Source organism: Oreochromis aureus, linkage group 19 (assembly GCF_013358895.1).
Source record: "Oreochromis aureus strain Israel breed Guangdong linkage group 19, ZZ_aureus, whole genome shotgun sequence".
NCBI lineage: Eukaryota > Metazoa > Chordata > Actinopteri > Cichliformes > Cichlidae > Oreochromis > Oreochromis aureus.
In genome coordinates, this window is record NC_052960.1 from 21,503,595 (window position 1) to 21,518,936 (window position 15,342).

At 41.7% G+C, this 15,342-nt stretch overlaps 2 protein-coding genes across 4 annotated transcripts in view; both read right to left on the reverse strand.

Moving 5' to 3' along the window:
* LOC116322317 (regulator of G-protein signaling 6-like) overlaps nt 1–2,504 on the reverse strand; it is a 44,101-nt gene extending 41,597 nt beyond the window's left edge. The window contains exon 1 of one of the 3 annotated variants that reach the window (XM_039603815.1): nt 2,087–2,504. The gene's annotated coding sequence lies outside the window, so the exon portion shown is untranslated. The remainder of the gene's footprint in view (nt 1–2,086) is intronic. The other 2 variants (XM_039603816.1, XM_039603814.1) reach the window with 2 other exon arrangements.
* Nucleotides 2,505–7,928: 5,424 nt separating this feature from the next.
* The window catches only part of LOC116322291 (signal-induced proliferation-associated 1-like protein 1), a 40,696-nt gene continuing 33,282 nt past the window's right edge, over nt 7,929–15,342 (reverse strand). The window contains exons 14-21 of the mRNA XM_039603310.1: nt 14,623–15,041; nt 13,591–13,797; nt 12,808–12,970; nt 11,423–11,624; nt 10,676–10,825; nt 10,340–10,469; nt 9,997–10,075; nt 7,929–9,877 (exon numbers count right to left, since the gene is read on the reverse strand). Of these exons, the coding sequence (XP_039459244.1) occupies nt 9,734–9,877; nt 9,997–10,075; nt 10,340–10,469; nt 10,676–10,825; nt 11,423–11,624; nt 12,808–12,970; nt 13,591–13,797; nt 14,623–15,041 (1,494 nt within the window). The 3' untranslated portion in view covers nt 7,929–9,733. The remainder of the gene's footprint in view (nt 9,878–9,996; nt 10,076–10,339; nt 10,470–10,675; nt 10,826–11,422; nt 11,625–12,807; nt 12,971–13,590; nt 13,798–14,622; nt 15,042–15,342) is intronic.

Below are 15,342 nucleotides of genomic sequence, written 5' to 3' on the forward strand. Positions count from 1 at the left end.
TGAAAAATAAAGACTGTAACTACATAAATAAAGTCAGTGCTAAGGATGTGGTAACAGTTGAGCTGGGAATGCTCAACAGTTTGTGGATAAAGGTTGAAATAAATAGCTAGAAATAACGGAAGGACAACTGGAATAGTTAATAATTACCTTAAAGGAAATACTCAAAGTAGGCCAATGAATAAGCGCTGATGTGGAAGAGTAGTGGGCTTATAGCATTAAGGATCCTGAAAAACATTGACGTATGCAGACAGGTAGATGCACAAGATATTTGCAATTAACACTATTAGATAACCTCATCTGAGTTCATCTTATATAAAAAGTGCCACTGCAGTAAAGTGTGTCAGCAAGGAGGAATCAGGAAGGCACTAATTATGTATAAAGCACAGATGTCGGTGTCCTCAGCACACAGTGAGTGCGGCTGCCACGTTGATGACTCATCTTAACAGAAAGCTGATGTTCATAATGAATGAACCTTCACCGAGGTGATACCGATAGTGGCTTTGAGCGTGGTTAGCGCTGGCCACTGTGTTTGTTGTTGTTTTTATGCTAAGCATAAGTAAATGTTGACTCCATTAGCTGCAATCATACGACGGTTACCTCTGATCTGCCTGCACTCCCAACATTAACCTCCTCCAGGCTTCATGCTTTGAGAGCTGCTGTTAAGGGATTTATTTACTTTCTCTAGGCAGACACACACACACACACACACACACACACACACACACACACACACACACACACACACACACACACACACACACACACACACACACACACACACACACACACACACACACACACACACTCAGGGAATTAATTCTGCTTAAGTAAGGATTTTCATAACCTGGTGACGGGCGCTTCACAAGCCCTCTTAGCTCCTTTTGCATTCGAGGTACCTGTAAAATGTAAAATGGCTTTTTAACCATTTGCTGGTCCTTTAATTGGGAGGTGAGACTGGTGAGGAAGTAGATCACATAGTTTAACACATCCTTAATTTTTGGTGTGAGAGAAGAAAGCTGCCATTCATTGTTGTTGACAGTTATTCCTGTTTAAACAGAGCTGTGGTAAGCTACCGAGGGGCAAAGAATAGTGGCTACAGATGGCATTTCATGACAGGGACACGTGAGCATGCTCACATGAAACCTTCATACATTAAACCTGCAGCTGGCATGGGGGATTTGGAGTGGCTGTATTATATAATTGCATCTCGCAATGTTACAACTTACTTCAACTTTTGAAGATAATAGTCATGACGGAGACGGGAAGGGGAAAAAATCATTGGTGTTACCGGTTTGCACGGCAGCAGACGTGCAAGGTGGCTTCGCCACTGTAGCTTTCATTTATTACACCGTAGAGCATGGTGATGCGCATGAGTGAATAAGTAATCATCCGCTCTTGCCTCACTGTTTGTTATTGCCACCAGAAGTGCAGAGTGCAGCACTCCCCATTGGCTAACACGTCTGTGCGCTTTTTAGAGTCTGAGCACATTAGACAGCTAATCTTTGCGCCCGCCTCAAGGGTCGTATACAGACAGAGGAGGTATGGATTGCATAGCACCTGCTCGAAGAAAACAATAGTGTACCAATAGTTCCCCTGCGGATCAGGAAGCTGTAATTCTGGAGAGCAACTTGCTTCTAATGAAGCTGCTCAAACATGATGAAACAGACAGATGAAACAGGCATACTGAGAGCTGCTGAAAGAAACCAAAGTGGGCCACATATGCCCTCATGTACACCACATGTGTGTATGTGTGTGTGCGTGCGTTTCTGCCCATGCATATCCACAAATCTAAGCACGCAGCAAAATCCAATTCATGAGGAAACACAAAAGGACATTGCACACACACACATTCACAGAGGCAGACCCCCTGTGAGTCCACAGATGCCCGGTCAACTGAAACAAACTGGAATAAAACTGGCAGAGAGTTTGCAGAAAGCCACGTAACAAGCCGTGCTCCAGTTACAGCCAGAGCCATATTAAAAACAGCGAGTCCCAAAGCCATGTTCACTTGAGGCAGGCGAACGAGCCCGGTGCAGTGCAACATCTGTGACACCTGACAGTTGCTGATACTGAAGCGTTTTATTACCTTAACAACAAAATATCGCCCGGTCCACTCGGCTCCCCCTGGCTGGCTTCCCCTTAGCAACAAGCAGCAGGCAGGTTCATGGTATAATTGGCACAGGGAGAGAGAAGGGGATGAAGAAAAAGGGATGGAAGCAGTGGAGCAGCGAGAAAAAAGAGAGACAGAAAGAAATACAGAAGGGAAAAGAAGCTGGTTGGCCACTGCAGTATTCCTCTAGTTCTCCTCCTCCTCTTCTTCTTCTTCTCTCTTCACCAGCCCTGCCTTGCCCCGGCAGTTCAGGAGATCCTCATGTGTGCACCTCGTTCACCCCCCCTCTCCCTCTGTCTGCATGTGCACGACTCAGAGCGAGAGCAAAAGAGAGAGTGTGTTAGAGAGGGAGGGAGGGAGATCTGTGCAACAGAGAGGGGCAGATCAAGTTGAAAAAAAGGGGGGAGGGATGAAGGAATTAAAGAGAATATAAAGAGGAAAACAGAGGGAGGAGAAAGACGGGCAGGAAGAGAGAGCGAGAGAGGGTGTGCGTGTGTGTGCATGCGAGAGAGAGAGAGAGAGAGAGAGAGAAGTGGATGCACCGCACAGAGGAAAAGGAGGACAGAGAGATGCACACTGCAGCAGCAGCGCCCACTGATGCTGAAAATAAGAAACATTTCATTAAGCGGATATTGAAATGCTAATATAAAAACAAGTTAGTGAGCACACACTTATACACACACACGCACAGACGCTGGCTATAAATACATATCCCAGACTCTTTGAGCAAGCAACCTCAGAGAAAATGCTTTCATTATGCATTCAAAGCTCATGTATGAGAAGCCGCCCGGGTCCCAAAATTAGACTTTTTCTTGTATTTCTTAGGGGGATGGGGGTGTGTTTCTTTTATTACGGACAAAGTCCACTTTCCATGTCCTCGAGTATGCCGAACATCCGCGCATGTTTCTTCCTCCACCCATTCAACCCATTCTAAATGCATGTTCTCCTCCCGTCCTCTCTTCATGTAGAGTCATTCAAGCTTAAATGGCAAACCCAAACGAAAGAACCTTTTCTCCCCCGCCATAAATTAGATCCCAAAAGCCCCCCGAGAAAGACAGCCCAGAAATACATGGCATGGCCAATTTGTGAGTGCATGCGTGCAGAGTGTGCACACACACACACACACACACACACACACACACACACACACACATGTCTGGGTTTGACAAAGCCGGTTCACCAGCTATCAAGGAATTGTGTAGCCTGCTCCTCTTCACTGCACTTTTCCTCCTTTTTTTCCACAGCGTGCTGTTATCTAAGCGGACGTCCCAGCTTGGCACAGACCTCTCCTCGTTGCTTTTTGAAAATATTTCAGGAAGCTTCAAAATGTTCTTCGCAACACAGAAAAACCCTGAACGCAGGTTTAATCAAGCCTGACAGATAAAAAGCTGCACTTCTCATTATTAGAAGTACAATTTGTTCGGTGTGTGTTTCTTCAGGCAAAGAGCAGATTAAAATTTGAACAACCCGAAGCTGCTACTGTTCTCTGTAAATGTTGTAACCAAGGGAAACTGAGGTCACAGATACTCACCCACGGTGCTTACCCTGCACATTTTCCCACTACTTATAGGCAGGGAAAGAGCAGGAGTGTTACATCCTCCCAAAACTACAAAACTGCTATGATAACTACACATTTACCCTTTTTGTACATCTGCAGTGATACATAACACACCTCGCCCGCAGAATACAAACTGCATATGATCCATGCTGTATACCTTCGTGCTCCACGAGGTCTCTCGGCGATTCAGTACCATCTTTAACAAGGTGACAGACAGGCAGCCGGCAGACAGACAGGGACTCTAATCTGCTTTGAGGGGGCCAGTCCTGCCATAATCTGCATTAATGCTAAATTATTGAACAGCCTGCTCAGATCCACACTACTGCCAGAGACCAACACTGTTAGCCACACACAGCACAGCAAAGATCTCGCTTGCTTTTAGAGAGACTTAAGAGGAGTGTTTTTATGCTTTTTGCCAGATTTTACATCTAAATATGTGGAGATACACAGAAGACATTCATTATTTAAAGAAATTATTGTGGATTAGTTTGCTGTTTTTTAAGGCTTTCTGAAAATATTATTTGCATACCTATTGGTACCATGGGAGTGTCATGCTAGTCTACAGTCCTGTACTCTCAATAATTAGTATAACCACCTTTATTCTACAAATCCTGAACTCTCTTTGACAAGCTTTGTTCAGTTTATTTAAGTAGTCTTTAAGAGTAGTTCTCCGGGGTTCTTCAAGGACCTTCCCACACAGCTTCATTAATGCTAAGGTCTGCGCTCTGAGGAGGCTGTTTTTCCAGATATCATCTTACTGCATGACCACTGAGATTATTGTCCTGCTGAAACATGAAGCTGATATTAAAGATGCTTTCTAGATGGTACTGCATGGTGGATCAAAATCTGCTAGTACTTTTCTGTCTTCAGAATTCCTTCAATTTTCATAAGATCCCGAACACCACTGGATGAAATGCTGCCCCAAACCATGACAAGACCCTCCACCCTGTTTTACAGATGGCTGTAGACACTCACTGTTGTACCTGAATTCCTCCATATATGTCAAAAACAAATTTAAGTTTAGATTTATCACTCCATAAGAACTGTTGTCACTGATTTTCAGTTTAGTTCTTACTCACTCTGTTTCTCTTCCTTAGGAATGGCTTCTTGACAGCTGCCCTTCCACTGAAGCTATTTCTGAGGCTTTGGCAGAGAGTAGATGGATCAGCTGAAGGGCCAGATGCTTCTCTCAGGTCTGTGTCGGGTCTTTGGTGTTTTATTTGTTTTTTTTTTACATGATCAGATACTGTTCATCTGCTGTAGATGTTTCACTACTTTTTCTTTGTCCTCCACTTGTTCTTTTTACATAAATATCTTAAAGCCACACTGCACATCATCCCAAGATATGCGTAGGTTTCAGCTACCAGCTCTTTGGGAATCACCGTGTTGGTGCAAAAATACTATTTTACGCCTGTCAAACTGTGTTATCTGTGGCATTTTTCAGAGATTCGTTTAAAGAAATGGGAACAAATTATGTATTTTTCCAACGGGCTTCTGGTAACAAAATGCCAAAATAAACTATTTAAAATTGATTCTTAGCTAAGTTGTCTGTTATGTGCAGACACAAAACTGTCTCACCCCTTTTTTATGCTTAAAGTTTAAGTGACCTAAGCAACACACAAAAAACATTCCTTAAAAATGATCCGTTACTAGGACTGAACTGAAACAAGAGGGAAAAGGCAGCCACTGTCCAAAGACAACATTTGAAAGACTTCAGAAAGCCTAGAGAACTGTTGCTCAAGACCGCTTTAAGTTTTAAGTTCCAAGAAAATCTGCTTGGAGGCAAAATATAAGGAAACGGAGGGCGGCGCAAGACTTTTGCACAGTACTGCACAAGCACTACTAGCCTTGCATGTCTGGATGCAGTTTTAAGATAACAGTGGGATTAAGAAAAAGTGAAATATTTATAGGGTATAATGTTAATAATACATAATTATCAATTATTAAAATGTTCTTGTTTGCTTTTGGTGAAGTTATGGTTACAGAGGCCTAATCTGTACACTCCACAACATGACCTCCAATCTCTAAACAAAAAGATGAATTTGACTGCTGGATATATATGTTAGCAATTAGCTATAAATTCTTTTAAATGTGACAATTTTGTTAACATCTGACCCAAAATAGCCAAGGAAGATCAGTCCTAAGCAAATGCGGCTTCAGCAGTCTGTGTAACACATTGTCATCGTCTTACACTGATAGTCTTTTAAATACAAATTCCCGCTCCATCGCCATGCTAGCAGCAGAGCTGTCATTGCTAGGTAGACAGCTACAGCATATTAATTTTCATGACTTTTGCGATAATCAATTCAGAAGCACCCCACTGTTATGTCCCAATATCATAACATCAATTTAGTGCCAACTATATAAACATTAACAGTTGAGATAGTAGAGATATTCCAACACTACAAGAATCATATTTAACTCATTTAAATGTCACTGCTAGCGGCACATAAGACTACATTATCTTTCATATTTGTTTTAACTGGATTCATTAAAACAAATGGACTTCTAAGGCCAATGTGGCCAAGAGAAACTACTTTACTGATCTTTACCTAGCAGTGGCTCAGTGGCCAGAAACCTGCAATCTCAGCAGTGACTGTTTTTGCTATTGCTACGTTAGCTTTGCCATTAACCAGGGTAAACTTCATATAAAGTCTCCGAGCAGGCTGCTCTCTCATTTGTCATATTAGTAAACAACACTTGATGGCACTAACAATAGTCGTGGCAAAAGTACAGAAATCCTGTACTTAATTAGCAGTACAGATACAACTGTCTAAAAACAGTCCAGTAAAAGCTGAAGTACTGATTCAATTTCTTTACTCAAGTAAAAGTTAAAAAGTACAGGTTCTGAAATCTAAGTAAGTAAAAGTAAACCTACTCAAAGTAAGAAAGTAAAAGTAGCTCTTTGGATTGTTTCTATCAGCTGTTTTTTGTGCTATACTAATGTAATGATAAATCTTCTAATATTAGAAGATGGGAATATAAACTTTAATTTCTAAACAAAAAAATAAGGAAAATTTAAAAAAAAATCTCTACTTTCTGATGCCTACATTTTAGAACCTGATTGAACAAGATGTTTCATGAGTTGTCCTGGCTGATTTACATCCTCTTCACTGATAGTAACCAGTTATGCTGTCTTTTTTTCTAGATGCTATAAAGTTGGTATGAAGTTGGAATTCATCATCAGCTAAAATTCACATTAATCTCTTCCACACTTGATGTATCCTAACTCTGACCATGAGCACTGCAGCCACTGTCCACTAATAAACTGTTCTTCGCCTTAAATTAATCACAACACTGATCCGTGTTAACCCATGACTATGGCACACGATCTTGCATCTTTCATCTCTTCTTTATGCGACGTCCCCTGGTGATTAATACACGAACAGGACTTTCTTTTATGTGTTACTGTTTAGCCTTAAATTGGTTTGATGTTTGAAGGCCCACAAATTGGTTAAACCAAAAGTAACAAGCCTGCTTTGAAAATGTAAAAGTACAGATATTTTTAAAATGTAGGGCATAAAAGTAAAAACTTATCAGAAAAAAAACACTCAAGTAAAGTATAGATACTTGAAAATTCTACTCAAGTACAGTAACAAAGTATTTGCACTTGGTTACCAGCTCTCTGGCAGGTTTAAGCCATTCAAAGCAGCACATCACTTGTAAAAATGTCTTATTGGTTAAAAATAAATAGAGTACTATGCCCCAAACATAAAAAAAAAGACATCCCTTGTTTTATTTTTACAATATGAAAATAAGCATTAATATCTATTCCCTTTTTGCAGTCACTGATTAAAAACAGGCAAAAATAGATTACATCTTCAGTTATGACATGAACTTAGGAGGTCATTTTAATAATAGCAGGTTTGATACAGAATAACTGCTATTTAAACGACTAAACATCCAAACAGGCCTAAATCACACCGATCACTCGTTGGATGCATAACGGTCTACGTCTCCGCCCTGCCTTCTCTCAGGGTATCCTGATCAATCAATCTGTCCCACGCAGCCCTGAATGTGTCTGGACAACCGCCTTGTGTAATCAAGCTTGAGTGGAAAAACAGCACCTCTCTGTTAATCACAATACAACAGCGGGCAGCCACAAGGCCGCCAACAGGTATCCATTTACTCAAAGCCACCTCACATAACCCCCAGCAGTTGTGCTAGTTTCCTGTTTTGCTCTTGTTGATGAATGGCGTGTCTAAATCGCAGTGCATCTGCTACAAATGTCACACCAGAAGACCACTCAGCAAGACAAAGTGTAATTGAACAAAATATCTTTAATAGATATAAACTTTTTTTGTGTGTTTGTTTTTACACATCACAGCTCAATGGAAACAGAATCACATGCTGACACACATGTTAAGAATGAAGGCATAGGGGCAATCTGCTACCGTTATGGGCCTACGACTCATTTTGTCTGAGTCCGGCTCGTGGTTCCACTCTGCACTAGCAAGTAAAGCAGAAATACATCAAAAATAACTGTAAAAAATAAGAACGAAGGTGCGATTTTGATGAATATTAAACTCTCCTTATATACAGTTGCACAGCATCAGGGTACAAAAGGAAATAGTTAAAGTATGAGGCTTAAATAAGGACTGAGCTCGGTCATCTGCAGACCAGATTCTGTGTGGGCTTTCGCGCAGATTTACAGAAGTACAGAAAACTGTAGCTGGGATTTCAGGACTTACACAGCATCTTATCTGCAATAATATAACAGTACCAACTGACTCCATCCAAAGATTTAGGGATCAGATTTCAGCGTGCTATGGGAGGAGAAGGATGTGAGTTCACTGTAGTAGTATTTTACATCTTGTCAACACTAAGTGGCACTGTCAAATCAATCCACTGCAGCAGGCAAAAGTTTTTAGGATTAAAAATATCAATATATTCTCTAGCACTGTACTCTGGATCAAAAGTTACCCGTCTCCTGCTGGAAACTTTTGAGTCAAAGGATACATCTTGTCACGTAGGAAACCATTACTTGTATATACTGTACATATCTCTAACTGCATATGGCTGTTTTGCTTTTCTTGGCCATCATCTTTGACATAAATACTCTTTACATTATTATATCAAGGGAAGGCATGAGAAAAGTAAATGTGAACATCACATATTTACAATAATCTGAATAAGTGACACTGAATTGTCGATTTCTATCTTTATGGCACCCATATTGTGTTTGTGATATATATATTTTTTTATCTTTTCATGTGACCAGTAGTCCTATACATGTTTTACTTGCAATAACCCTCGCTACACTTGCACAGACTTTTACATAAGCGATACAGACAGGCACTCGACCTTACAGTGTTTACAGTATGTGCTATGCAAAGGGTCTGTCTGTCTATCTGTGCCTACCTACCAACACTAACCATCAAAAATGCAACTCCCATCCTCTCTTATAGTATCTACTTTATCTTTTTTCTCTTTGTTAGTAATACAAAAATAATCAGTGTTGTTATCTGTGAACTGGGAAAAGTGGAGAATGTCTTAACGGCAGCACATTTACAGCACACCTGTCAATTAAGATCAGAGCAACCTGGGACTATATTCAGCAACTCTTGAAGAAATTTTAATTTGTGTTAGAGTTTTTTCTTTAATTGGAAATCCGTTCACATAAAATTAGGTTACAGCTGGGGAGCTAAACGGTGACTTTAAATCCCTTTAGGTTTGGGTTAGTTTCGAAATCGTGCTCTCGCTTTCTCTGACATGCGGGAATACCAACAGTCCATTCAAGGGGGGGAAACAAAAACATGTTATATTTTATGAGCTCCTAAGTAAGGGAGAGCATGCTGATGAAAACTGACACACAGATACGCCGCTGCTCTTTTTTGTCTATCACCCTGGTTTCTCCTTTGTCTTTTGTGGTGACTATTCAAACAGGTCCATGAGGCTGAGGAAGGATGATGTTTACATCCATGTTGGCACTAGTTTGTAACAGTACAAGAGCGACACTGGTTTTTTAATGTGATTCTGTTGTGCACCGAAGATTACTGAAACGTTTGAAATCAGCTTGAGTAGTGGTTATTCTCCCAGTGGAGAGCGGTCAGCAGCAGCGTGCATCAGTTCATGTCGATGGTGTTAAAGACCCACTCTGTAAACTTCTTCAGCTTGGCGGAGGCGCTGTAGGACTCCTCAAGGAGACGCTGGTTGTCCTCTCGCAGGCTCTCAATTTGAGCTTGTAGTGATGCCTTGGCATCCTTCTCCTAATGGTTACAAAAGGCACATGCAAACAATTTCAGGTTCATACTTAGATTTTGCATCTATATTGGAGGCAGTGCCATCAGCCGAAGAGGAACAGGATCAATCTAGCATCACAAATCACCTTCTTTAGGTCCTCCTGTAGTGCCTTCACCATGGATTCTAGCTGGCTCACCTTCCCCATCAAACAAGCTGGAGTCTCTCTGTTAGAGGAAAAAGCTTGAGATTAGCTGGGACCAACATCTCACCTTAAATCATGGGTAAATGTTTCTTAGTCCAGTCTTTCTCAGTGATGGTACATGTAGCTTGGCAATCCCCAACAAACACTATTGTACTATTGGCATGATTCATCGGTGATGCAGTGGTGTGCGATTTGCAGAAAATCAGTGTGTTTGGTGGCACATTTCTGGAAAAACCAGTGGATGAAAGCAAACACTGGATCTAGGCCATGACCTGAGGCCTCTCACCCTGGCGAAGGCTGTCTCAGTGGAGCCGCCTGAGGCTCGGCCTGCTGGGGACTGGTGGCTGCTGCTGCTGCTGCTGCACTCTCAGCCATGGAGTTCTCCTCCTGGGCTGCTAGGAAAACCAGCCTCTGCTCTGAAGTATTAAAAAAAAAACAGTCAAATGTTATGTTATCTGACCTAAACAGAGAACAAATACAGTGTAACAGTGCCCTCTTCTGATAAAAATTAAGATTAAAAAGTGGATTTCTCTATTACAAAACTAATTTAACCTTCACTTCAAATGTCTTTTTGTTTGTGGTTTGTTTTTAAGGATGAAATGAAAACATGATGTCTGGTTACCCTCAAAGGCCTTGGCAGCATCTACCAGGTGGGCCCAGTCAAGCGGGCCATCTGCCCCCGTGTCAGGCAGGGGCATGAGGACAGGCTCTTGCAGCTGCTGTTTCTTCCTCTCTTGGTCCAGCTCTGAGCTGTCTGGGGCTGACAGGTCTCCTGGGAAGGAAAAGAACACAGTTAAACACAATGAATGAGATTTGTATCTGTTTTTAGGGGGCTGAAGATGGGAAACTTTATAGTCAACGGTTTTAGCACGGCTTGGCCATATGACTTTTTCAGTTGCATTGTGCTTAGTGTGTTTAATTCTTCAACACAACTCTTTTAGACAAGCTTTCCTCTCATTTCTTTAAGTATTCCTCGGGAATAGTTCTCCGGGCTTCTTGGTGGACATTAAAAGCTCTTCTTTAGATGTCGGCTACATTTTTGTTCTGTTCTCTCTCAGGATGATCCTACACTGCTTCAGTAATGTTGAGCTCTGGGGAGGACATTCTTCAACTTTTTCAATCCAGGTTTGCTGAAGACATCTTTAAAAAATTACAACAAAGTCAGGCTCCTTGGAACAAAAAGAAAGGCTTGGCTCAAGACTATTGCACAGTAGTCCATCTGCTCCGTTATGAACAAGAGGTCACACAGCACATAACGAAGCATGTTTGAGTTAGAAGGTTTTTTACTCTTCCTGATTCCTGATGCTGATGCGTAAACCACTACACTTTGGAGCCACTACAAGTTCAATCACAGAAACTAAATATTTACCGAGGGATTTGTGCGATGCTCGCCGACTCGGTCCGTGGCGGGTGGTGGGTGAACGTGGCATGGTTGAACAGGAGAAAAGAAGGTCAGTAGGCGTTTCACGCTGTCCACTAGAGGACGGCTCCCTCTGCCCGCTGTAAATGCTCTCATCAGACAGGGTTCTCTGAAGGGAACGTCGACTGGGTGGGGGACCTGGAAACAACGGCTTCACGTAGGGATGGAAGCAGACAAGAAGACTCAGGTAAAAAGCGAGAAAAAGAAAGAAGAAAAACTTTGCATAAAAACACTAAAGGGTTTTATTAATATTCTATTAGGGTTGTGCCATATCATATTGTCCGTGATAGTAATTATAAAAGCTTTGTAGCAGGGCTTAAACAGCTGGTTAAAAACCTCAACCCAATATGTTATATCCCAGGTAGTTTTATCATGTGGTCTTGTATGGCCACTGAAGAGTTACAATATCAGGTTACATTAGCTGTTGTTAAACTAAAGTACTTTTTGTGTTTGTGAGAACCTTCACAGATATAAAGTATTTAACAGATTTAACAGATATTTTATGTTTTGCTTACAATTTCCAGGCTATCTAGCATGCTATTGTGCTTACATTTGACTTGTGGTGTTTTGCTACTATGTAACCATAATACTGCTGGCACCTTGTTTTAAAACAGTCTTTGGTGAAATGACAAACAGTACATGACCATGAACATATAGACTTCCATACTTGGACTGATGATGAGGTGAAACTGCTATTTTAAGCAGCACAAGATGAACATAATGTATACACAGTGACAGAAAACAAGCCTTAATTTGTTATCAAAGCAAATGTAGCGGTTTATTAGAGTGGTACCAGGAGCATTATCCATAATCATACAGCGTTTTGAATCATTTGGTTGATTCAAAACGCTGATATTCTCTTATATCACCTGATTTTTTTTCTTTGACACAGGAAATGTAAACATATTTCTTTAACATTTCTTATGTGTAGTTATTTATTTACTTGTTTAAGAGCTGCCCGACTTTGCTTGGATCAGCTGGTTGTTTTGTTTGTGGGGTTCCAAACAGTTGCGGAGTGCCATCTGGTGGACAAACTATGACAGCACAGTTGAAGGGTGTCTCTTCAGTATTGACCGTTATAAATGCTAATACTGACAGATCGTCAAATTGCTGTTATTGGTCGGCTGATAAATCGGTCCGGCTCTAGTTAAAGTAAAAGATTAGTTAAAATACGTTAGCCTAAATTTTGCAACCAATAAGGCTCAGTCAGGAAGCAAACCTGGGTGTCTACGTTATTTTTGTTTTCCCCTCAAAGAGTCTTTTTTCAAAGAGTGAAGATGTAGTCATGAGTGGGCAAAGTAATATAATAGCTTATCGAAAGCATCTCCCTGTACCTTCTCTTCATTTGTAGTGGGTGGAGGGCTGTCAAGTGTGATGAGCTTCTTTAAGTCTTCCTCCAGGCTGGACTTCGCAGTGTGCCGCTGGGGAGACTGGGAGCCCCGGAGATTGGCCCTGAGCTGGGGTTGACCACCCAGCAAACCATCACTCTGGTGCCGTCTGAAGATTAAAGTAAAAAAAGCAAAAACGAATTAAAGCAAAAATCTCTAGAAACAACAAAGCATGTCTGTGATTAGCAGCCACCAGTTCAAACGCTCAGAATGGCAATGGCAGCTGTAACTGTTCTCAAACCAAGGTGTTGGTGATCTGTAGTCGAATAAATTACTGATTTATTGCACCAGGAAAAACTGGTTTGTGTGAAAACATTTACCACCAACACAAAAGATAGGAATCGACTTTCAAATTCAATACGTGAGAGTAAGAGTGGAAATTTTTTTTGTCTTCCTACAAACCAAAGAATATTGATCTACAATATTACAGTGTACAATACAAAACACCTTAGGAAAACTATATAAATAAAACTGAACAGAATTGAATTAATGTGGAAAAAATAATAAAAACTCACCACATGGTGGCACTGCTGACCAACTTTTTAAACAACACCTTTAAAATTAGCTGACCACTCAGTGGGACAAACATAAAATATTCACTATGGCGACATGACTGACACCAGGATGCACTCTGCACGGAGTTATAATCTCTTATCTGCATGCAATGGTGCTTTAGAAACAATTTTGAACATTCACAGATGTTTAGTAAAAGAATTATTTCCATCTTACTTGCGAGTGCTGCCAAAATCCACCGAGTTAACAGTTCCCCCAGGCTTCCTCCAGCCAATGAGATACTTTGAGGTGGCTCCTTGACGAGGGTAGAAGCTCTTGGTCCCCGGGGACTGGGAGTTTGAGGATGTGGGTGATGTGGGCACAGGAGCAGCCTCATCCTGGGGGGACGTGGGCCTGCAGCCTGAGGGACCAGAAGAGGCTGAGCTGGGGACAAAACAAAAAGAAAGGGCAGAAAAGTGTGAAACAGCCTTATAATTTCATCAGTATCAAACACTGAGACCAGACTGATTGAAAAGAGAATGCATTAGTGATGCATTTTCATTGCACTGATATATTTTATTTTTCTTCATGTTTAACTATCAAATTACCTTAGCTGTCTTTAATAAGGCTGAACAAACAAGAAAGAGCCAGGCATCCTTAAAACCCATTAGTAAAGGTGTTCCTTCAATATATATATCCAGATATCTCTGCAGACTGGATAAACCGATGAATTCATAAATATTAAATAAGAACACCGTGTCCTTGCACTTCATTTTCAGCTCTTTAAAATAGCATTTCTATAGAGTTTGACATTAATGCTTGAATTTTCCAACATCGAGTTTTGTGTCTGTGCACGAACTATAAAACAAAGCTGCCAATGTACAGGTCTGGTGGAGCCGAGTTATTTCTGGCTGAGTGAAGAAGAGAGGCAGGAAAGCTTTAGTTGATTCAAAGGAAGTGGGATTTAGAGGAGGGGGGAACAGTGCTGAGCTCACAGTCTGCATTTCTAGCAACTTCAAGCACTTCCTTTCTATCATGGATACCCAGAGATGGAGACACATAACAAATGCAAAACCACAGACACAGATATTTCATTCTTCCGCTCTCCCTTTGTTAAACCGCAGAGCTTTGGACTTTTTTTTTCAGCTGGGACAGTGCAGGATATATCTGGACTACAATGAATCACTGTCTGTTTAATGAAACATTGATGCAAAGGATCAGATTCCTAGACTGCCTATGTAGCTAAATTCTAACAGAATAGCAGCACACCTGGAGTGGGCGGCGGCATCACTGGGGCTGTAGGAGCCGCTATCGGGACCGAGTGGCAAGCATAAGGGGCTCTTCCCTGGGATCTCGGTGCCTCCAGAGTTGACAAGAGACTCTGGAGTTGGAGGGGAACTGTCAGCGGCCGTCTGGCCGTCTGGTGGCTCGTCCTGCCAAGGGATTTTGTCTTTTGCCGTGAAGGCACCAGTGGAGGAAGCCGTGCTGCTCTGCGTGGCAGTGAAGGAGGTTGCGTCAATGCCGCTGTCGCTGGAGGTACCCTGAAGATAGCCACTGAGATCCAGTTCACTCCGCACTCCGGAACGGGAGCCAACTTCGTACCACTTCTCGTCACTGTGGGTGGAGCTGGAGGCGTTGCTTGACAGTGTGTTGCTGCTTGACTGGCTGGATGAATAGGGAGCATCTGCCTGTTACCAGATGAGAAATCTGTGATCAATTTCTAGATAGAAAAACGGGACATTTTGCTGCAGCGTTTCCCCAAAGACTGTTTGTTTTGTATCACCTGAAGTGCTCAGAGATCCCGTAACTCCTCATGCTGCGATCATATTTACCCCAATGTTGGAAACATTTTAATTAGCGTGCTTAGCGTAGATTGGTTCATGGCACACAAACTTTAGCTCACAGTCATATGATGCTAACTGTGATTAAACAGCAGACCTTTTGTTAGCACAGAGCCTCCCTTATCAAGTCAGCAAGGAAATTACATCT